The sequence below is a fragment of the Centroberyx affinis genome, unplaced genomic scaffold, assembly GCF_046629955.1.
Source record: "Centroberyx affinis isolate AG114_WGS23_722 - 3 ecotype Tasmania unplaced genomic scaffold, CSIRO-AGI_Caff_v1 ptg002091l_1, whole genome shotgun sequence".
Classification (NCBI taxonomy): Eukaryota; Metazoa; Chordata; class Actinopteri; order Beryciformes; family Berycidae; genus Centroberyx; species Centroberyx affinis.
In genome coordinates this window covers 4775-27820 of record NW_027280417.1, presented here as the reverse complement: position 1 = coordinate 27820, position 23046 = coordinate 4775, and the positions used below count along the sequence as shown (strand labels likewise).

Sequence of the window (23046 nt, the reverse complement as noted above, 5' to 3'; positions counted from 1 at the left end):
GGGTAGATAGAGGTTTTTGCCATTGTGATAAGGAAGCTTAGAGACCTACACGCAGTGGCACCAATAATCTATGCCCTTTCATTGATCCAAAGAATGCACTATCAGCAGAGTCCATCAATTATGTAAAGCAAACAAATCATATACACAGACGCGCGCGCGCACACACACACACACACGACAGGGATCCTCAGTGAAGCTGGTCAGTCAGGTGGAGTTTCCCAGGGTGTGCCCTCTACAGTAGGACTCACTGCCATTTATATTAACATTTCTAGAGACAGCTCATATATTCTCTGTCTCTATGACTGCCTCTATGTCACCGCACAGATATGATCTCACTTCCAAACTGGTTCACTCGCTATATAACACTGTTATGTTACCAGACATAGCACAGCAATGTTTCATTCCCAGCCTTCGGATGCAGCAGAGTTCCAGTTATGGATGCGTGTGATGTGGAGTTTTGCCTGTAGAGCCGTCCATACAATCAGTGTCATCCCTGAGTGTTTGGGTTTTTCTGTGACTAATCATGTGTGTAATTAAAGATGGTGAGCTGAAGGATTAGGCTAATTTCCCAGGGTTAATACAGCCAGGCATGCTGATGTGCTGAGCTGCTGGAGCAATGAGGGACAGACAGCACATCACTGGAGTCTATGGAGCCTAATGAGGCAAGCAGTGTGTGTGTGTGTGTAAGTGTGTGATGATCACGCTCTGATTAGGGTTTATCAGTAAGACAAAGGGTCTCCATGGACTAACACACACACACACACACACACACACACACACACACAGACACGCCGAGCCCATTCGCCCTCCACCCATGTCTGAGCCCCCAAACTGGGTCTGCCTGCTGGTCTGGACCTGATTGTGCAACAGACTCTGATCCATGTAAAGCTGGTTAGAGCCAAACCTGACTTACCCAAGATCCACCAGAGGCCTGGGAAAGGCCAGCGAATCCTAAACACACAGACTTATGGACACTCACCTCACACAAACAGGCATTTCTAAAGCATTCCCAGGCTCATGTTGTTAGATATGCATTACACATAATTAGACACACACACACTGAGAACATCTTGTACTGCCCCATCTCTCTCTCTCTCTCTGTCTGACGTAGGTCATGAAGTAGAAAATGGACTGGTGCTGTCATAAGACCCTATCCTCTTTTTTCTGCAATCTCTCAGCCCTTCTTTCTCCTCATGTCTCCAAACATGCCATCCCCTGCTCTCTTCTCCTCTAAGCCTTGTTTAATGTGTTGGTTGTTTTGTCAGATGACTAAGGTGAGTTCAGGTTCTGGTTATGTTGAGATGTTCTGATGGACGAGGAGTGGAAACACACAGTCTTAAGCTTCTTCTCACACACTGATGGATATCTACATCCTGGAATCTGAACCCCTCGACTGCTGGATATCCTTTAAAGATGTTTGGATTTTGCACCATGAGTTTAAGAATTTTTTTATACAAAACCATCCTATTATTTGTTATGTTTTAGGCTTATATTCAACCAGCTTAAATAATGGCCCTAGATAATTAGGGTAAACGTATCATGGCATGGCTTTGAGCTGTGGTTTTGATTGTTTTGGATATAAACAATTTGGTCTGAAACCTCTAAGCTCTATCAAAGACCTACCCTCTTTCTATTTTCTATCACACACAAACTCTATGTTCTCTATGGTCAAGGTCAGGTTCTGCTGGCTCTGTGTATGTGTGTGTGTGTGTAGGAGTAATTAAGAGTCTTTTACCTTGTTAGTTAGCATGCCCCTCATTCCCGCTGAGTGATTTTGAGCTTCCTGTGTTGTCAGGTTGGGTTTCTCTCGCAGCAGCGGTTTCACGTGCCAAGGTGCTACTGTGATACTACAGGGATACTGTAACACCCTGTTTCTCTCTGGGAACCCTGCTCTGCCCTGCTCTACACCTCTCCCCCGGCAATATCCCGTTACATCATTCTCAGAAGTGACGAAAAGGTGAAGAGGTGACACAGCACTGTACATCACTGTTTTAGTGGTCGTTGGCTGGGGTTGGCTGGCTCTCCGCTTACTTGTCTACACAGTCCTTGATGAGATATCCATGAGGGACGTGATCTTGGATCCATGGTGCAAGTCTTATGAAAATACCATTTGTTGCTCTGTCAAACTATCTTTGTATTCTTCACATTTTAAAGCTGTCCTCCCTCCGTTTCTACCACTTATATCTCTCTGCCTTTATCACTCACCTTCTGGTGGCCTGGAAACCAATCATCTCTGAGTGACTGAACTTCATACTCCTCAGTAGTTGGTTTGATCTTTAACCCTGAAGTGTGTGGATCAGACAGTGTACCTGGTCGTCATAGTAACAAGATGACAGGGCTGAGTAATCCCAAAGTCTACTTTTAAATAGATAAAAACGTATCAGTTTGTGCCTTGCCACAGAGTGGCAGAGAAGCATGTGTCTCCATGAAGTGTGTACTCGCACATTGTGTACTGCAGAGGTATAATACAGTTATTTTAGCTACAAAATGACTTTGTCCTCGATAAACTTAAATGAAAGACCGCTATACATTTCTTGCACAGAGTACAAGTTATTTGAATTAAGCCTGGAACGTCAGCCCATGTGACCGATCCATGCCATGTCATGATGACCTTATTAAATAATTGAGAGCAGGACGTGCTGAGGAGGAATGAGGAACCAGGCTGGGAGAACTCAGCCGGGGGAGGATACTGCCGACTGGGCTGAGGCACCAGTATTCCCCTTATTCCCCTCTGCTTGCCCTGCAACCTCTCCTTCTCCCCCTTTTTCCTTCTTACTTCTTTTCACTGCCATCACCCTTTTTATTTCCTCATGGTTTCAGTTCCCACTCAGCCATGCCAAATTAAGTAGTGCTGATATTGACACAAAAGACATGTTTTTAATGGAAATCCGCTTCTTGGTTTCTTTAAGGGGATCCAATCTGGCAACAATGAACCCCATTCACCAGCTATGGACAATTACATAACTCTGTGTGATGCTGGACAAGAGGTGGTTTACTCAACACATACACACATGAATGAGCACACACCGACACTAAGTTGTACTAATAATCATGCAAAACACACAGACGCACACACACACACACTGCCTGAGCTTGCCAGTAACTAACTTTTGTTGTGTTAAGGAATTCAGAGGGTGTGAGAAAAAGCCTGTTGTGTCCACTTCCAACAGAAAGAAACACACATCAGCAGCTCAGCTCCAGGTCTGAAAAAAAAACCCTCTGTGGCTTCTCTTGGCCCAACCATCACAACAAAGGCTTTCAGTCCCTGTGATGTCAAGACAAAATCCTGTTCAAGCCTAGGGATTGGTCTCCCACCAGATTTCACAGCTTCTAAGTCTCTGAAACGCCTTTTATGGTCTTTATTTAGTTACAAAACACAGGACACGTCACAGACCCATTTCTGACAGGCGAGCAGTCATGTAACACCGTGTCAAGGTGGACAAGGGTACAACTTTCATGGCACAGGTATGAATCTTTTAAGACATGAATACAATAAGCTATGTTGCACACATGCACAAGAATAAACCTCAAAACATAAACATTCTACTACTGATGGGCATGAATGTACACACACACATACATACACACACACACTGTATACAGGTGGAGACTCACGGTGGTGGGGGTAGGAGGTGGAGAGGAGTCAGCAGTTACCAGGTTGAGGATGACCTCCATGGCGGGGAGACGCATGCGCACGGCTCTGTCTGGACCTCTGTCTGTCTATCTGTCTGTCTGTCTCCCTGGCTGTCCCTCAGGAGACGACCACAGCCGGGGCAGAGGGGAAGAGCACGACCCCGGGAGACCGCTCATCACTCCGGACACACTCCCAAACAAAGTCCACTTGACTCAAAGTCCACTGGACAAAGAAGCCACTTCACAACAAGTCCAGGAGGCAGAGACTTGGGTTGATTGAATATCCAGAATCCATAGAGTGCTCAGTCCCTCCAGCACTTAACCATGACTATTGATAGCGCAGAGTCTAGAGACTTAGCTTGTGCTGCTGCTACCAGCCCAAGAGTTACAAGTAGCAGCCGCTCCTCAGAGCCCATGACCACGCTTCACCGCTAACACACACACTCCGCCAGTACACAGCACCCAGCAGAGAGCCTATGGAGTGCACAAACACACACACGTATGCGCTTCGGCGAGCACAGCTCCCACAGACAGGGTGTGTTGGTGGGAGAACAAGGAGTCCTCTGGAACGAAGGGTCAGTCTGATGCAGACGTGGGGTGACAGAGCCGAGGCGGTTAATCGGATGAAGAGTAGCAGGGTCGGATGGAAGCGGAGTGAAAAGAAGGAAGAGTTGACTGTGGAGTTAACTGTTCAAAGAGTCCGTCGGGCATAAAATCCTCCAAGGGAGAAAAGAGAGGCAGAGACCCAGAGGACGGATGTGAGGGGAGCGAGGGAGCAGTCAGGAAAAAAAGAGCCCACCAGGAGCTGTCACTGAGAGAGAGGGAGTGAGAGAGAGCGAGCAAAGGAGAGAGGGGTTGTGAGAGAGCTTAGGGAAGGGAGGGGGGGGGCTTTTCTTTCTGTTGGAGTTTCTAGGCCAGCTCAGCTCCACAACAGTGGCTAGCTGAGGCAGAAAGAACTCATGAAGGGAAAAAAAGTCCTCCATTCCCTCCTTGCAATTATCGTACACAATTTGATTGTCACAGCCAATCAGCTTCCTGAGTCATCATGCTGTAATGAATCACCTTCCACAGCCTGTGTACCCCAATGAACAGGGTTGGACAAAGTGTTTCTCCTGACCAATCACACATTATATCCTGAATTACACAATCAATTGTACTTATGCTTAAGATACCATTAACTAATGTCTAGACTTCACTTCTACTCTACTAGTCCATGTGAAGCACCCATCCAGTAGCGGTCTATCAACAAGTGTTTGCTGTTCATGTATATAACATGAAATCTTCAGATCTAAAGAAGTGGAACAGTTTCAGTTAAAGCTAGAGTTTCGCCCCAGGATAAACCCCTTTTCAGATTACAGTCATATGACGGCTACAAAGCTGCAATTCAAAACTGTGCAAATGTGCGCACACATGCAAATGGTCTAACTGCTTCACTGTTAAAACAAAGTGTTTCCAAACCAAAACCTTGTACTGAGATCTCACAGCAACATTTTAGTAATCCTTTTGGGTAGACTGGTAAATTACACATCAAAAGAAGTGGAGAGCTGAACATGTTTAAGTGAGTTCACATTCAAGCTCTCCTGCAAACACCATTGATAAGCTTGGTTGCATTGCTCTTCTTGGTTTCACAACACAATCTCAGTGTTTCGAGCCACCACTTCCAACAGTGTAAGAACCAATTAGGGAAGAGAAGCAAAGCAGGGCACGTAGGGGGTAAGGCAGGACAAGGGCTACCAAAGACTTCTGCACAGAGGCTGAGAGGAGGGAGGGGGAGAGGGGAGAATGAATACAGGCTTTAATGAGAGACTAAGAGCGGGAGGAGTTAGGGGACCGAGAGAGAGGGGGTAGGATTTAGGGGAAAAGGCTGCTTATATAAGAGCAAACCTCACTTGCTCAGAGGGTAGCGCAAGTGTGTAACGTGTGGGTTTGGTTCCAGTATTGAATCAAAGGGGCACATGGCAGCATCAGTGGTTTAAAGTAAGCCGCATGCCCTAACCATTACTAAAGAGAGACAGTCGGCTATTGTGAAGCTGCACATCACTAAAGCTATATTCCCTTTATTTCCCTCCACTCATTCAGCCCTGTAAAGTACATTACACTGTCTTTATGAGCGAATGGGTCTCATGCAGGAAGCGATATACGAACAATTTTTCTCTTATTTTTGTTCGTATCCACGATTTGTTCTTATTTTGTTAGTGCCCATTGATTTCTGGGATTCACCAGTGTTTTCTTATTTTTGCTCTTCTCTTAGGTAAGAGAAAATTTTACGAGTGGTCGAGAGCACTCTTACCAAGATAAGAAAAAAACATCTTGTTTTCACAGTCCACAAATTGTTTGTCCAACGCAAGGAAACATAAGTTTTAAATTTGAGGAACATAAAAAAAATGCATGAATATCATATAATCAAATTTAGATTATTATATGTTTTAGAGTAATTATAATGATTGGATTATTAAATTCGTGGGCTAAAGAAATACTGTTGGTCCATTGATCCCAATTAAGACTATATAAAAACCCTTGGATGATATTGCGTGCGTTCAGCTTCTGAATCTTACATACTGCTCTTAGATGCTTTGGCCAACCAGGCCTTACGCAGAGAACGTGTTTTTAGAGATCGCACAGATCTATTTGATGAGATGGATGAATGGCTGCTGAGCCATTTCAGATTGCCAAGAGCACCTCTCCAATTCTTGGCCATGTGCCAGAGTATTTGCACACGGCACAACACCTGCCCTTATATGGTGTTTAGGGGGCGTTACCTATGCTAATAAACAATCAGCCACGGGCCTCCAATTTATGATCAAGTGGGATTCATCATTCAGCACACCTGGGTAAGAGCAGATTTGGATGGTTAAGAACGTTTGGTGCATCTGGAGTTGACTTCTCTTATTTTTTCTCTTAACAGAAAATTAAGAGAAAATATAAGAGACACACACACACACACACGACACACCTCAAGTGAAAACACCATAAAGGACCATAAATTAATGCACACAGCAACAAACAACGTAAAAATCTTCACAATGCTATCTCCTGACGAATATCTGCCAATCACCAGTCAGTGAGGGGAAGCCCACAGTGCAGATTCTGCCCAACAGGTTTCTAGGTGTTTTCAGAAGTGAATGCATCACATACATTCTTTTCCCCTGATCTCAGTGTCACTCAAGCCTGATGTCCTCACCTCCTGCGGGGCTACGTGGACCCCAAGTAGTGTTCCTGTCACTCCGGGAATACCCAAACCGTAAGCATGACTCAGGATGTCTTTATGCATCCCATAGTAGCATGCCTTACTAACATTCCCCAAATAGCGGAGTGGCTCCGCAATGACACATTCACAGAGGGGGGTGGGGGGGTGGGGGACCTCACACACTGTCCTGACAAGTGACTGATGCAAGAGAAATGGAGACGCTGGCTTGAGGGCAGTTTTACCTCATTGGCACCACACTGAATTAGGGACGGAAAGATAAGCTGATATGTGATCTGTGCCTTAGGAGTAATTCTAAATCACAGGCATAAATTAATGTTAGCTACTGGGACTCAAGTATGGAAGTTACACTATAATTAAAGGGCAATATTATTTAACTCAAACGTGATATTGTTCTCAAATATTTGTTTCCATCAAATGGCAATTATTGTTGATTTCTTTTTTTTTGTCTCATCCATTTTCCTTATTTGCATTTTTAATTAATTAGATGTGGTGAAAATGAAATACATAGTTCTTTTTTTTTAACTCTTTCTTTTGTATTGTATGCAAAATGTATGTAAAATTAAAAAGAGAAACAAAAACAAGTCTATAGACAGAAATGTAAAGGGAATTGAATATGGAACAATGACACAATAAAGTATACAAAAAAAGTGATATCTCAGACACCACTGGTCTGATTTTGATGAGACTTAGAGGAATGATGCATTTTGTTACAGACTGGCCCAGCGGGTGCCTGCATCATCTGTGGGGAACGACATCCTTTAGTTGTTCCATTGTCCACTAAGCAATAAGGTTGAATGGGGACAATGTCAGACAGAGGCACAGCTGGTGTCTGAGTTGTGTCCCTGTCCTAAAACATGTAGGGAAGTGTCGCACTGTACTGTTTATTCAGTGCATTTATAGCACTTACGTGAGTGTATGTGCGAGTGTGTGTGAATGTCTGGAATATATGTGCGAACCAGGTCAATGAAAAAAGTGCCATAATTCCACCTGAAGCTCTTTGTTGCTATAAGCCTTTGTGGCGTCTCACTTAATGGGTTTGAGAGAGATTTGCCTTGCAGACAAAACAATGACCCATTTGAAGAAATACACACACTACAACGTCTCTCCCTCTTCCACACACACCCACACACACCCACACACTCATACATCTGTAAAGAGGACATGACCAGCTAAACTGGTGGTGTATATGACCCGTCCAGAGCAGGCAGGTATAACACATGCTTACCTAGTAGGATGAAATACTGCCATGATCAGCGAGTTGGTACTGTATAAGTCTCACTTATTACATTACAATGTTACAGTGACTGTCCCCACTTAAGCTGACATTGACTTTCACGTTGATATTCACTTAGGTCGCAGGCTTGACAAGAGAGGTACTGTACATTTTCAATAGACAATGCTCTGACTGACGAGCCCACACATTAAGGCACAGAGACAGAGTGTGGAGAGCTTTCCTCAGCCAGTGGACAGAGGCATCAGGACAACATAATACTCATTGTCATTCGGAGGACAGAGCCTGGTGCTGAACAGCGGCCAGGCTGGTGCAGCCCAGCCAGAAAGTTCTGGAAGAATCCAAAAGAGACAGAAAAGAGACAGGGAAGAGATAGTCCAAGAGACTGGGAATGGGGAAAGGGTGAATAGATTTAGAGTAGAACATAGGATTTGCAGTAATTAGAAGTGAGAATGATGATGATTGTTGAAAGATTAAGTTAGGTATGTTATACTGTGAGAAATTACATAGAGGAAGAGACAAAAAGATCAAGTGAAAAAATGACAGTGAAAACAAGGTAGAGTAAAGGGATCCAATTTGATCCCCATGTTCCCTTTCATTTGAATATAGATGATGGTATGTGGTAAAGGTGTGGTTCGTTCACTTATGATTGCATGAAAATTCAATACTACCTGAAGGCACAAAACAAAAGCATGCGATTTTTGACACGTCATTTTGAAACACCTTGTTTGATGTTTTTGTGCACTGCAGTGAGAGATTTAAAGTGAAGTTTACATTTCACCACCACGTTGGGTAATATATTTAAGTGCAATTTTTATCATCTGATAATACCAGCACACATTAAATGAGAGCTCTGAACACAAAACAATCAGTTTCTCTAATCACATCTCTAATACCATATTTGGAAGTGGTGTTGTGATCGGTATTCTGTGTAATCTCAATGCAATCCAGCCACAATGTACATACAAGCAAGGTTATGTTTAGGCCAAGTGTGGACAAATGGCGATGAAGTCTCACAAAATCAGATTTTTAGAATTGGACTCACATCAAAATGACAAGTGTGACTGCAACCATTGTAGTATTGTGCCAACCCTAATGACCAGTGATTACGGGTTATGACGGTGTGTGTTGTGCTGTTGTTTGGGAGTGTGAGAGGTTACGTAAAGGCAGAAGAGCGAGGGCTTTGTCTGCTCAGACTGGGGGTAATTCAAGCCTCTGAGAGGAGAGAGCCAGGCTTGGGGCTCCGGCCCCCATGAACAATACCTTCCCCATAAGAGAAGCCCCCTGTCCAACCCTGGCTGTCCAAGCCTCCCTGGTCCGAGCTCCTGTCTAATCAATGGCCCTATTAGCAGTTACATAAAGCATTGGGCACTTTAGACACAGTGGCCATTATGACTGGAGGGGTCAGAGAGCGTGAAGGGTCTTCGGAGCCAACTCAAACATTGGCATCTACAAGGGCCAAGCAGGAAGATAAACAAAACAAAGGACAATAACAACAACACAAACGATTATGAGTGCTCAGTCTCATTCCATGTCTGGTGGCAGATAATGAAGAATGGCATCGGTCCACCCTCCGGAAGCTAATCACTTTGGTGCCAATCAAGGAAAGCCAAATCTGTCAGGAGGTACATTTGGACCATTTGCACATGGCCTATATGCTTGAGGCTGGACTAAGGAACACACAGTTATTTACAGGTCTATCCCCATTGATCCTCATGAGTGATTCTGTGTAAGCGCATGTTGGTGTGCATCTGTGCATGGGTGTGTGTGCATGCACAAAGGGTTGTGGGTCAGTTCATGTAAACACAGCACCCATGCATGAGGGTATGGGTATTGTTTAGACCTTGGACGGTACATGGAGCACAGGTGTGTGAGGTAATGCCTGTATGTTGTGTGTGTGGGCAGAAGACCTTGGAAAGTACTTGTACATGGCGTTCCAGTATACCTACAATGTGCATACACATGAAAGAGACACGTATGAGTATGGGTGGGGGGAGACAGAGAGTGTATGTGTGTAAAAGATAGTGCGTGTATGTGCGTATGAGACAGTGTGCGTATGAGACAGTGTGTGTATGTGTGTATGAGACAGTGTGTGTATGTGGGGGGAGACAGAGTGGGTACATGGGGAAGTGTGTGTCCCCTGGTGGTGGTCAGTATTTGTTGGAGCTGCTCCTGTTTATACCCGGCCCATCCTGGTTATGCAACATGGAGACAGAGAGGCCACTGGCCCAAAAATACAGAGTTGGTCTAGCTGGATACTGTACAATACACAGTGTACCATGGGGCAGTAAGCTGGCCCAAACACACTGCCAGCCTATTCATAGGCAGGAAGATGGAGAATTCAGGACAATCAGTTCTGGCCTTTTGGCCCTGAAAGATTGTTTGATCTGGCTCCTTCTCAATACCCCTCTCCAGTCCTCTCCATCTCAACCCCCTACCGCTCTCTGTGGCCCAATGTTGACCTCACTACCCACTTTAAAATACTAGTTGCTCTGAGGCCGGGGTACTGTGAGGGAAGTTTGAGCGAACCAACACTGTGTGAATTGGGCCACCAGGAAGCAGCGGATTTCATAACGGGAAGAGAGATAATGAGGAATGAGGGATGAGCGCCACACAAATATCATGGTGATTGGCTAATGGGATGTTCTCATCAGTGTTTGACAGCTATTATCTAATGAAAATCTTAGGGGGCATTGTCCCATTACTACTGAAAAAATAATGGTGACCGTCTTATTGAAGCTAACTTACAACATACAATAATTACCTTTTCATCCAGGAAAGTTGACCGTTAGTGCGTGAGGTTCAACGTCACAAAACCCTGATCAAGATTGAGACCTGGACCAAACTCTGCTCTGCTTGGTGTGAAAGTTCAGTGCTTAATGCGTCCCGCCCTGTGTCCGAGTCGTCCGCCATATTGAACACAGAATGTAAACACTGAATGTCTACTTTTGATGATGTTAGAGGGTAGCAGCTGTATGAGGCTTGGTGTGAATTGCCTCCTACATGGGATAGACCTAGATCAGCATACTGTAATAAGAGGAAATCACAAGAGAACACCACAACTGAGATTCAGCTACAGTCATAATCCACTAGGGGGAGCTAGAGCACAAACTATACCAAAGTGTCTGTCATCTACTGTACGGACAATAGGTTCAGTTTTGGGATCAGTGTTTTTGACCACAACCATTTCCTGACATGTTTCCTGTCAATATCCCTTCTCCTTTATTACATTCTTCCATTATTGCCCCTTCTTGTGACAGATTTAATACACAACCCAACCCCTTTATGTAACTTTATTGAGACCTGACGTGGACGTCACATCAAGGCTCATAGGTGCCTGTGGGCTAATACCTCTGTAAGGGAGGAAGGGAGGATATGTCACAGAGATGAGCAGCAGAAATGGCAAGATGAGCGAGTGAGGGCAGAAAATGGTGTAACTTAAACCCTTGTGGTTATATAATATGTCGAGACGGGACAGCATGAGAAGAGATTAGAGAAAAAGAGGGAGTCATGGGTAGACAATGTTAGATAATGACATCTATGTCTTTATCTATGACATGAGTGCAGAGATAAAGCCTATGGTCAGACCTATTTGTGACGCCATGGCAGTTGGGATGGAAGATCCTCAACAAACTGCAACATAAATACGCTGTGCTGTTTGACTGGATTGGAGGTCATTTTCTACTGGGAAAATGAGACTTTCTGATAGGTGGAAGCAGAGTGAAAAAATGGAGGACTCCTAGGATTCCTATTGGTTGATACACATGAGTAGGACAGGTCTGACTCACGGTATTGGTGGAGAGGAAATATGATGATTCCCTTGAGAATGTGATCAGATTTGAATTTTGTGTGTGAGAGTGTGTGTGTGTGTGTGTGTGTGTGTGTGTTTGTGAGTGTGTTTTAAGTGGGTCAGTGGAGCAGAGCTGAGCTCAGCGATCTATAGCCTCATCTATTATTCATCAGACTCACACTAAATTATATAGACGGAGCAGGGAGTGGCAGGGACACAGAGCATAGCCTCTCTGGTCTGCCTGATTCCTCCTCTCTCTCTCTCTCTCTCTCTCTCTCTCTCCCTCTCCCTCTCTCTCCCTTTCTCTCTCTTAGCAAGAGCAATTTCCTTCTTAAAACAATCTACAGGTCACCCGCAGTAAGGACAAGAAAACCAAACAAATCACTCTTCCAGACAGATGTACTTTATTGCATTTTGATTTGACTGGTGAAGGAGGTCATCCTCAGACCGATCACTGAGTCGGTCCTGTCAGAGTGACAATATGGACCAAAGGCCGCTAAGAATGAGTCCAGCCAGAGAACAGAGTCTGAGGAACAGACATGTGTGTCTAGGTTGACCAGAACATCCTTAGTGACTGACCAAATATGTGGCAATCCTGCAACGGCTGAGAAAACAGCACCACCAGCATAGACACACGTGCATGCCTACACTCATGCTCTCTATCTCACAAACACATGCACACACACACACACACACAAATACACACATACACACACACACCAGTCCAAAGAGGAAGGACCAGCTGCGGGCCAAGAATAAATACACAAAGGATGACCCATGGTGACTCACTGCTGACATGTACACATAAATGCACATGACCTCATGCACACATTTACACCCACACCAATTCATATGGACTACAAAATCCAGACAACAAGTGCTAATAATGTCAAATAATCGGTTGGCGTCTTGCTTTACCAAAATGTTTTTGAGTTATTTCCTGGAAAATTAATCAGTTGGTATTGGTCTTTGATGAACACCGAGTCTAAAGAAGTCTCTCTCCATGACTGCATCTGCAGGGGGGAAGGATGTGGAATATCATTACAGATTCATCAATAGGATGACTTTTAGACAACCAGGAATTTCTTTGGTCGGGGACAGATACATAATACATTTGAACGTCCTTGGGAAGTGAACTTGACGGGCACTGGTTCAGAAGCCTATCTATTAATAGTGCAGCGGAGAGACACCCAGAGAGCCGCAGCAGACTCCTTCCTCATACAGACCCAGATTAGAAACCTATAAACCTGGCAGAGAGGGAAGAATGGCTTCAACCTCACAGCTCTCTCTTCCTCTTTCTTTCCCCATCACTCCCCTCCCTCCCTCCATCCTGCTGATCACCAAACCCCCCTCCCTCCACCTAGCGACTCATCTTTCAAACATTCCTCCACCCTTTCTCTCTTTCAAGCCATCCGCTCGGCCCTGCCTTTCACACCATCACATCCGCCTTGACGGTTTCACGCCCCAAATTGTTCGTTATGCCTTAACTATGCAGCCGTGTGTGTGTGTGTGTGGAGTGGCCGAATGTGTTCCCACTGTGGTGAATGCTAATAGCAACCAGCTCCGGAAAAAGGGCGTTGGCCTAAATGTATAATCACTTATGAATATTCAACAACCTAATTAAACAGGCTGGGGCTACCCTTCAAAGGGAAGAGAAACAGTTGGGTGGAGAGTTCAAACACACACAAAGACACACATGCACACATGCATGCGCGCGCGCGCGCACACACACACACACACCCACACACCTACACACACCCACACACCTACACACACACACACACACACACACACACACAATCCAATTCAAGGCTACACACAAGATTTTACATGGTACAACAAAACAGTTACATCTATTTATTCTACTTTGCTGATTTTCTTTGAAGTGGAAGACAGGAGTCCCACTGAAGACCAACTGATCTACTTAACACCTCATAGCTTTCATCAAAAATCCCTTGTGTCGTGTCATTAATCTGTTTGGACTTACTGAAAAAGATTCTACTCTATCTGGCACTACCATAAATTTAAATATGTGTATCTTTGCAGTGCATACACAAACACACACATACACACCAGGAACAGGAAACACGAGTGTCTCTTTACCACTGAGATCTCAGAGATAGGGCAGCGTTCAGCTCTGACATTTGAAATACTTGTCACTGTGTTTGTAATATAAGGCTATTATGGCTCTTACAAGACAAAAGAGAAACCTTAATTATGCTTTAATTAAAAATGTTTGCAACTTATTTAACACAAAGTCAAATATGGTGAATGGCTTCGAAGTCAAATTTTAGAGGGCATTTTTTTCTTTGTCTCTCAGAGGTTGTTATTCCACCAGACAGGCTGATGAGGTGGCTGTAACATCAGACAGTGAACCTGTGAGCATTCAGCTGGGGAAAAGCCGCTTTCGGCCCTGTTTGAACATCCCTCCGTTACCATGGAGATGGGCAACCAGCTCCACTGTCTGAGCACTGGACACAAGGGAGGAGGAGGAAGATGAAGAGAGAAAAAGACACTAAAAGAAAGAGAGAGTCTCCAACACAAGAAGTAAGACAAACAGTCGAAAGGTGTTCGAGTCATCGGGGCGAGAGCGAAAGAGGAATTGTGAAAGGGTGAATGAGGGAGAGGGAGAGAGAGAGAGGGAAGAAAGCGGAAGAACCGAAGTAGGGGAATAACAAGCAGGGTAGCAGATGTAGCCCGTTGTTCATTGAGGAAATGTACTGTTTGATTACAGAACCGATCACTCTCTCACATATAAACAAATAAACACAAAGATATAAACATCACATGCACGCACGCACATACATACACACATACACACACACACACACATTCACACACACAAACTGCAAACAGTAATAAAGTGATGAAGCACTGGGCAGGGTTGAAGGCAGGACAGGATAAAGGGCTAGAAGAGGAGAGCCAACTTAACATGTTTAATCCAAAGTCGATACTGGTGTTTGCACTGCTGATCAATAACTATCTCTCTACCTCGGTCTCCCTCTCTCTCACATAACACACACACACACACACACACACACCCTTAACAAAGAGCTATTGTAGAACTAATATTAAGCACACATGGCTATCAAAGCCAAACATACAAACTTACTGTCTCTCTTTCACGCAAAGACACACACACATATTAATAAACTGACAATGGTCGCATTTGTCTGCAGATTCAGTAGCTATGAGGCACACATGCGCACACACACACACACATGCACACACTGCAGAATGCATGCACACATCCACACAAACATCACACATACACACACACGCGGAAAAAACACAAAAAATACACGCCGGACTGACTGCCCGTAGGAGAAAAGCTGGCAAGGCAATATTTACAGTTGGCAAAAAAAAGATGTGAAGCGCTCAGGGGAAGAAAGAGAGAAGGGGTTTCTGTTTGTCTGAGATGAAGGGATGAAAAAAAGGCAGGGGAGTGAGAAAGTACAGGAAAGGAAAATGTCTGAGAGAAAGAAAAGGCAGTATATGTAATAGTATAAGGCCAGGAGAGGAGAATTGGCAAGGATGAGCGTGAGGGCAGAGGCAGAGAACGGAGATTAAAACAGTTGAAAAGAACAATTTCTCAGCCCCTCTATCAGTAGAAGTCAGTACAAACCACAAGATCACAACCGCAGATCTGCCAAACCCATTAGCAGCCCTGCCCTGCTTCCTCCTCCGAACCCTGTAACACTGTAATAAGGTCTCAGAGTAACTAACAACAGCTCTCAACCACAGAGAGTCATGATGAGGCACTGACAGCAACACCCCACACACACACACACACACACATACTGTACACACACACTCTCTGTCTGAAAAACAATTTGCCATGGGCTGGTGGTTGGCAAACAGAGCGTGGGGATGACATCACCTCCAGTATGGACTAAGAGCACATGCCTCATCACCCCCACGGCGCTCTCTCTCTCTCTCTCTCTCTGCTGAAGTCAATCGAAACTCAGTTGTTTGATTATATACGGGTTTGACTGTGTGCCTGTGTGAGTGTGTTTACCATGACTGGAGGGCAGTCTGCTGTAGAGGTTTGATGAAGCACGATGGATACCATATGCAATTGCAGCCCTGAATGTGAGCAAGCAATAACCCTGTGTGTTTGTCTGGTGGAGCTTTTTCAAAAGAGCAAATAAGTCAATGTCACTGAAACAGTTCCATGACAAGCCACAGAGCCTGCTGCAGAGGGCACAAGTGCTGTCATCAACACACAGCCAGTAGCCAGGAGAGGTGAGAGACAATGAGAGCACAGTGATGAGGAGGATGCTAATAGGTGTTTAAGCTAGCAGGGACAGAACAAGCCTCAGGGGACCGGGTGATGTTCAGTGCCTCCCACTGCCACTTCTCCTAACCCCTTTTAGAGGAAACGACTGGTGGAATTATGAAAGAGGACCAATTCATTTACAAGTAAGGCTGTATTGCCAAATTAAAGCGGGCATTTAATGTCAAACCACATTCCAGAGGATTAGCTTTTTCCAGTTCTAGGCTCCCCACCTAGAGATGTTACAGCTGCATGATTCCCACTCAGCTGGATCTTGCTTCTCTGGGTTTAAAAAATGTGAGGCATTTTGTTTTTTGTGGGTTAGGACACTGCAGGAGAACACAGCATGTAATTCTGGCAAGGAAACCATAGCAGGATGATAGACAATAGAAGACAGAGGAGTGGGGAGGGGGGATGAACAGATGAGCAGGCAGACAGGTGGGCAGGTGGAGAGGCGGCCTGAGGGAAAGAGACAGTGTCATCCACCCCCCCCACCCCCCTTCCAATATTTCCCACAATCCCTCTTTTGGAGGGGACGAGGTTAGCGAACAGACAGTTTGCAGACAGGCCCTGGAGGAGGCTATGTGCTCCAAAGAAACACACACACACACACACACACACAAATCCGATAGTGCAAGAAGACTCCTGCCTCAAGGCTTGGCTTCTGTTTCATCTCAACTCAGTAGCTCATATCCCACTAGAGCCTACTCCCTTCTTCCTCCCCATCCCCTGTCCCTACACTAGTCCTTCATCCTGGCAAAGCTTCCTAAACATTTTCCAGCTTCCAGCTCTTCACTCCCTCGATCTGTTTTTACTCCTGGTCTTTTTCTCCATCCCTGAGCAGCTGAAGAGACCAGACCAGAATAGATCAGACTCCATCAGTCTGGGTCATTGGAGCTGTGTGTGTGTGTGTGTGTGTGTGTGTGTGCGTGTGTGTGTTCCATGCACGTGAACATCCTCCACTACCATTACACAGAGCTAAAAAACACTCGGGAGGGTGTAGTCGATCAATTAATCAGCAGCTAATTGTAATTACTCCCACAGGCTGAGCACCAGCTGCACAACAGCGGGTTCTTAACAGATCTAATGCTGAGTTTCAATACAGCCCCCTACTCTCTTTAATGGTACTACCACCAAGGGATAGATATATCTAATTCATGGACAGTTGTAACGCACAGTAAACTAGCCTGTTATGGCAAGCGAGTCATAAAAACTCCCCAACCAGCAATAATGAAACATAATGTTTACCAATAATTACATCCCTTGGCGACTGATCGACTTTATTATGCTGCTACTTTAACAGCTGCAGCGCGAGTTACTGTTTAACATGAGTCGAGATACAGTGCAAAGACCGACAGCTCAGTTAGGTCAGATAAAAAAAAGTGATAAAGGAAGAGTGGAAAAGAGGAAGAAAATCTCTGTGTATCAGACAAAGCTGATGTACACAAACTGCACAGGACGACACTTTCTCCCCATCCAACAATGGAGTCAAGTTGTAGCATTTATAACTTTACAGTAAGACTGTTGTCCTGAACGACAGGCGCACACAAAGCCCTGATCCAGCAACCAAAAACACAAACACCTGACACAATACGAAACAGCAGGCAGACAGAGAGAAAGAGAGAGAGAGAGAAAGAGATATGCAAAAGAGTCACACAAGCATTACGTAGATAACGAAAGGCTTCACAACAAGCAGAAGTTTTGAGTCAACTGGATGGAGCTGCAGCATGTAGACAGGAAAACTCACGCAGGGGAGTTCAGGACTGAGTTTCTCTGTTTGAGACTTACCTTAGAGTACTGTCTGCGAAGACTGAAGCGCTGCACCATCCTGACTGACTGGCAGACACACCAACAGATGGACCCCCCGTTCTACTCCTCTCCACACACACTGAAGCCTCTCGCAAGTACACACCACCTCACATAGCACACTCCACATTCACACACACACACACACACACACACACACACACTGAAGGCACACAAGCTAGCCTCCTCTCCAAACATCCAGGCGCACACACATTTCCCTCTGCCTCACACCATCAATCTAGTCCATGCTGCTTCATCTACTACGCAAACACAAGTGAGAAGAGAAAGAAAGGAGAGAGGGAGCGGGAGGTGAAAAAAAAGAGGGAGTGAAAGAGGGAGGGAGAGCAGGCAGAGATAACGAGAGCTCAGCTGTGTTACCCTCTGCTCATATTCAGCTTGATTCCCAGTGCTCTCTCTCTCTCTTTCTCACACACACACACACACACACACACACACACACAGGATTTAGAAGGCAGATAGTGGTGAGGCACGCGGTCTAACAGTCACACAAACACACCCTTCCACATTTCCTCCTGAACCACTATCACAGTATCTGTAATCAGAATACATTCACACACACACACACACACACACACACAGACACGACATACATGCAGTGTACACATCACACAGCCAACGCTCAGCTCTCACACATCTAGGACGAGGCAAGGTTGCCTCCTGCTTCCTGCCAGTGAGCTGAGGCTGGGTGGGGAGAGGAGGAGGGGAGAAGGGAGGAGGAGGAGGAGGAGGAGGAGGAGGGACCGGCTGACTGTCTGTACCGACTCTCTCCGGAGACTGAGGGAGGGGGACAGAGAGAGGGAAAGAGAGAAAGAGGAAGAAAAAGCAAGGGGAGCGCAGGAGGGGAATGGCTGCAAAGAAAGAAAGAGAAGGAAAGAAAGAAGGAGGGTGAAAAGGTACTGACAGGGGAGTTGAGAAGAGAAGAAGGAGGAGCAGGGAGATGGAGAGGTTTGGCAATTTAAGGAGGATGAGCAAAAATGACATTTGTTAAGGCGTGGCTTCATAAAATTCTTTGAAATCATTCCTGGAACAATCTTGTGACACAAACACACACACACAGTCTGTGTCTGTGTAACCCCTGACCTCCACTAACAGCAGGGTGCCATGCACCTCCAAGGTCGACCATGCCGTTACCATGGAAACTGCAGTGGGGCGTTGCTCCAGGCAGCTTGCCGTGCATTTCAGGGTAACCACGGCGACTGCTCAGATGACCTGAATGACATTGCTGTGCTGGCTGAGACAGGGCTGTGATGTTAGCTAGAGATGAGTGAGAGGTCATTATCCCTGCCAAGGGCACGCAGCAGACCACAGAGAGGTTGATGGTCATCTACTGCGTCTCCATCACAGAGACAGGAGTAATGGAGCACAGATGTCTGGCTGTCAGCCCGGCTCTGTCATCCCAGGTGAGGTCATTCACACAGGACTAAGGATGCTTGATTGCAGGAGGAAGGAGGGGGAGGGGGTATATTAAATTCAACTCACAGATAAGCTGTCAGTTATCAACACCCTCTGGTCTAGACTTAATGCCCACAGCTGGATTGATAACCGGCCATCATTCTTTCTGTGGCACACTGATACTGATACGAAAGTCTTTGCCACAGCTTATTTCATTAAGCCAAGGATCAGTCTAGTCTACCACAAACATGAGCTCATAATGCAAACACAACCTCCACATGAACCAAGCCCAGCGCCGCTCACAGCAGGTAGCTGATCTGACAGTGACCTCTGGTGGCAGACAGAACTAACTGCACACTGAAATACCTAAGGCCGTCAAAAATGATTGGTAAGAATAGAGAATAGATTGCGCAGGGGTTTTAACAAATCAATAAAAATAACAAAACATATAAATAATGCTAGTTCACTTATTTTCCATGACAGTAGCAGCAGAACATTGCACTCCAAAGGCAATACACTTAATGATCTCTTGATTAAACACATTGTGCTTTTATAAAGAAGTGCAGCCTTCAGCAACCCGGTTATCCTATATGAGATAGGAATGTAATGGAGTTAGGACACTCTGGCTGGGAAACAAATTTATTTCAAGTAGATAAGCAGAAATAGCTGGTTATCTGAGTGGAATGTATTATGATGATAAAGGGCTTTGAAAATACATTTTGTGTCTTCATAGCAGCATTTATTGTAAGCCAAAGGGAAAATCATTCTAAAAGCAGATGCTTAGTCTGTCATTTGCTTTGACTTGGTTTGCTTTCATTGGTGCTCTGTAATACCTGTGAGTGTGTGCATGTGTGTGTGTGTGCACGCTTGTGTGTATTTGTGTGTATGTTTCATTTGTTCATGTGTTGCGTACACATCTGGCCTCAGCCTGGATTAGTTAGCTGCTGTTCATGAGGCATTTGAGGACAGGAGCACAGCTTACATGTTATATCAAACTGCACACACACACATAGAGAATGTGATTTCACATCCCTTTGAGAAAAAATCACTACTTGTCATACAAACAACTTTGTATTTGATCAAAGTATTGCGGTCAGCTGGGGAAAATCACCTCAATAATGACACACAGAAGTAAACAACCTATCCATGGGTTCACAGCTGAAACAGCAGGTAATCTTACAACAGCAGCAAGGTGAATCTGAACCTTTGATTGACAGTTCATTGACAGACGAGGTCTGACACCAGTGAAAGAGGAAAACGGAAACACTGATCTGCCTCTTTAGTGATAATATGATTGACGGCTGCTGTCACTCACCCTTTCCGTCTCCTCCGTTGACTGGTACCCTGATGACAGCACCACGTCTCCGGCGGGGTATCCAGGGGCGGGGCTGCTTGGTGTGGTGTCGGTGGTGGAGGAGGAGCGCGGGCGGCTGGCATGCTGCTGCGGATCGTGGGTATTGCGGCGGTGGAGGAACTGGGGGCTGCCTCTCAGGAGGGGATCGCGGTCTCCGCTCCCAGACCCCGACCATGTCCCGGACCCCTTACTCCGCCTACTCTGCAGGCTGGTCCCACGCCTCATCATGCCCGTGGGGGCTGAGCCCTGGCCAGCTGCAGAGGGAACCACAGGAGCAGAGAGGGGGTCAGAGTCGGGACAGCAGGGTCCCGAGGCGTCCTCAGGGGCAGAGGGTGAGGTGCCGCCTGCTGACACCACAGAGGAAGATGAGGAGGAGGAAGAGGAGGTGATGGTGGAGCGAGAAAGGGAGAGGCGTTTGCGCTGCTGCTGGAACAGCTGTTTGAGGCCCTGGCCAAGAACCCCCATGCTCTCCCTGGCGTTTTGACTCATCTTACTCAAGGAGGGATGCTCTGACTGGGACAAGGCCCTCCTCAGTCCAGGGCCCTGTGACCCCCATGCCACTCCTCTAGCCTCGGGGCCTGAACCTGGGCCCGCCCCCTCTGGCTCCCTTTGACTGCCGGCCCTCCGCTGCATATGGCCCTGACGACCTCTCATGGGTTGCAGGATGGGGGAAAGCAGGGAGGATTATAGAAAAGTCTACTCTCACTTCCCTCTCTAGCTGTCAAATAGGCAGAGGGTGGGACTAGGACAATGATTGCAGAGGAGAGAAGACTAGAACACAGTAGAGTACAGTAGAGGACAGTAGTAGTGGACTGTCTGGGAGAGGGTCGGATCAGCTCAGTGGCGGTCAGAGGGACGAGTCCATAGAGGAAGCATGCATCTTTGATTCAGGAACAAGTAGCCATGCTGGTCTAGCACAGAGAGAGAGGAGATGGATTATGAGAGGCTGGAAAGTTGCCTAGACCCAGTCCCATGAATCATCAGCTTGTACTCACTTGTATTCACTTGTGACCATTTGAATATTTGTGATTTCGTGAGACTGGCAGGGTTTCCTCTGAAATGTACGGGCATTAAGCACTCAGATTGGTGTTTCCAGTCTGTGAGCTGGACACTAGGGATGGGACGATATATTGATATATTGCGATACAAAAATGTGACGTATCGTGGGGCAGAATCTGCTGTAGTAATCACTAATGAGACGGCTTGCCCATCACAATTTCTCTCAATTCAAGCTCTCCATTGAAATTATATTATTTGCATTTTGTAATGACATTTTTTAATTGTTTACATTATAGCAATGCCATTCCTAGAAAGATTTGTGGCTCAGAAATAAACATAATTCTGTATTCATACTTATATACATAATACTGCAGTCATACTTTGTTGTCATTGAACTTTTGTTAATTACATCATATCCTGGTTGTATCAAATTGTGAATCTCATATCGTATATCAAATTGTATCGTGAAATAAGCATATCGTCCAGTCCCTACTGGACACTGTTAATCTGTGTTTACATGTACTAAAGCAACTCCTTGCTACTGTTATTAAAAAGGAACAATCTAGGCTGAATATCACTGGTCGACAATATCAGGAAAGCTGCCCCAAAAACAGCTGTGCCAGTCCTCTGAATCATTCAGCATTCAAATAGACACATGATTGATGAGCAAATACAAGTAAAACAAAACAAGCTGGATCCAGGTTAGCAGGAATGATACAGACAACAAGATATAGCATAAATGGATTCAAAAGCAGGCAGCTACATGCAGGCTGAGAGAAAAAATGAAAAAGCCTGAAGAGGAACAGGTCGGAAAGGCACAAGAAGCTGTGAAAATAAAGAAAAGGATGCAGAGAGGGAGAGGATGAGAGAGGGAGAGAGATAATGACTCACATAAGTAGAAAAAAACCCACCTACCATCAGCCCAACTGTCAGCCTAGTATGACTCACTCCCCTGGATTACCTGAGAGAGAGGTGGATAGAGGGAGATTGGAAGAGACAGGGTTAGGAAACAAAAAACAAAAAGAGAGGATGATATCAAGACTCAGTACTTCAATGGAGTCACTGACCTCTAGATACTCAAACAATCAGCCATCTCTTCCTGACTGCAATCAATAATCACTTGCTCTGTGAGCTGTGAATATATGCTGTATATTGAACAGCACGTGTGACACTGTGTCACACGACTCCCGATACTGTGTGTGTGTGTGTGTGTGTGTTCCTCCAGGAGCTCATTTGCTGTCCCCAAAGACATCCCTTCCTCACCTTGTGGCAGTATCTGGAGACAAGGGTTTCCACACAAAAAACAACCAACAGTTGCAGTATTGCAAACACAAGA

At 45.5% G+C, this 23046-nt stretch overlaps 1 protein-coding gene across 3 annotated transcripts in view; it reads right to left on the bottom strand.

Moving 5' to 3' along the window:
- LOC139654456 (transmembrane and coiled-coil domains protein 1-like) overlaps positions 1-22673 on the bottom strand; it is a 32749-nt gene extending 10076 nt beyond the window's left edge. The window contains exons 1-2 of one of the 3 annotated variants that reach the window (XM_071531526.1): positions 22626-22673; positions 20673-20965 (exon numbers count right to left, since the gene is read on the bottom strand). In XM_071531526.1, coding sequence (XP_071387627.1) covers positions 20673-20939 — 267 coding nt within the window. In that variant the 5' untranslated portion in view covers positions 20940-20965; positions 22626-22673. Of the gene's footprint in view, positions 1-17926; positions 18048-20672; positions 21345-22625 lie in introns of those variants that run through there. The other 2 variants (XM_071531525.1, XM_071531528.1) reach the window with 2 other exon arrangements.
- Positions 22674-23046: the final 373 nt, after the last annotated feature.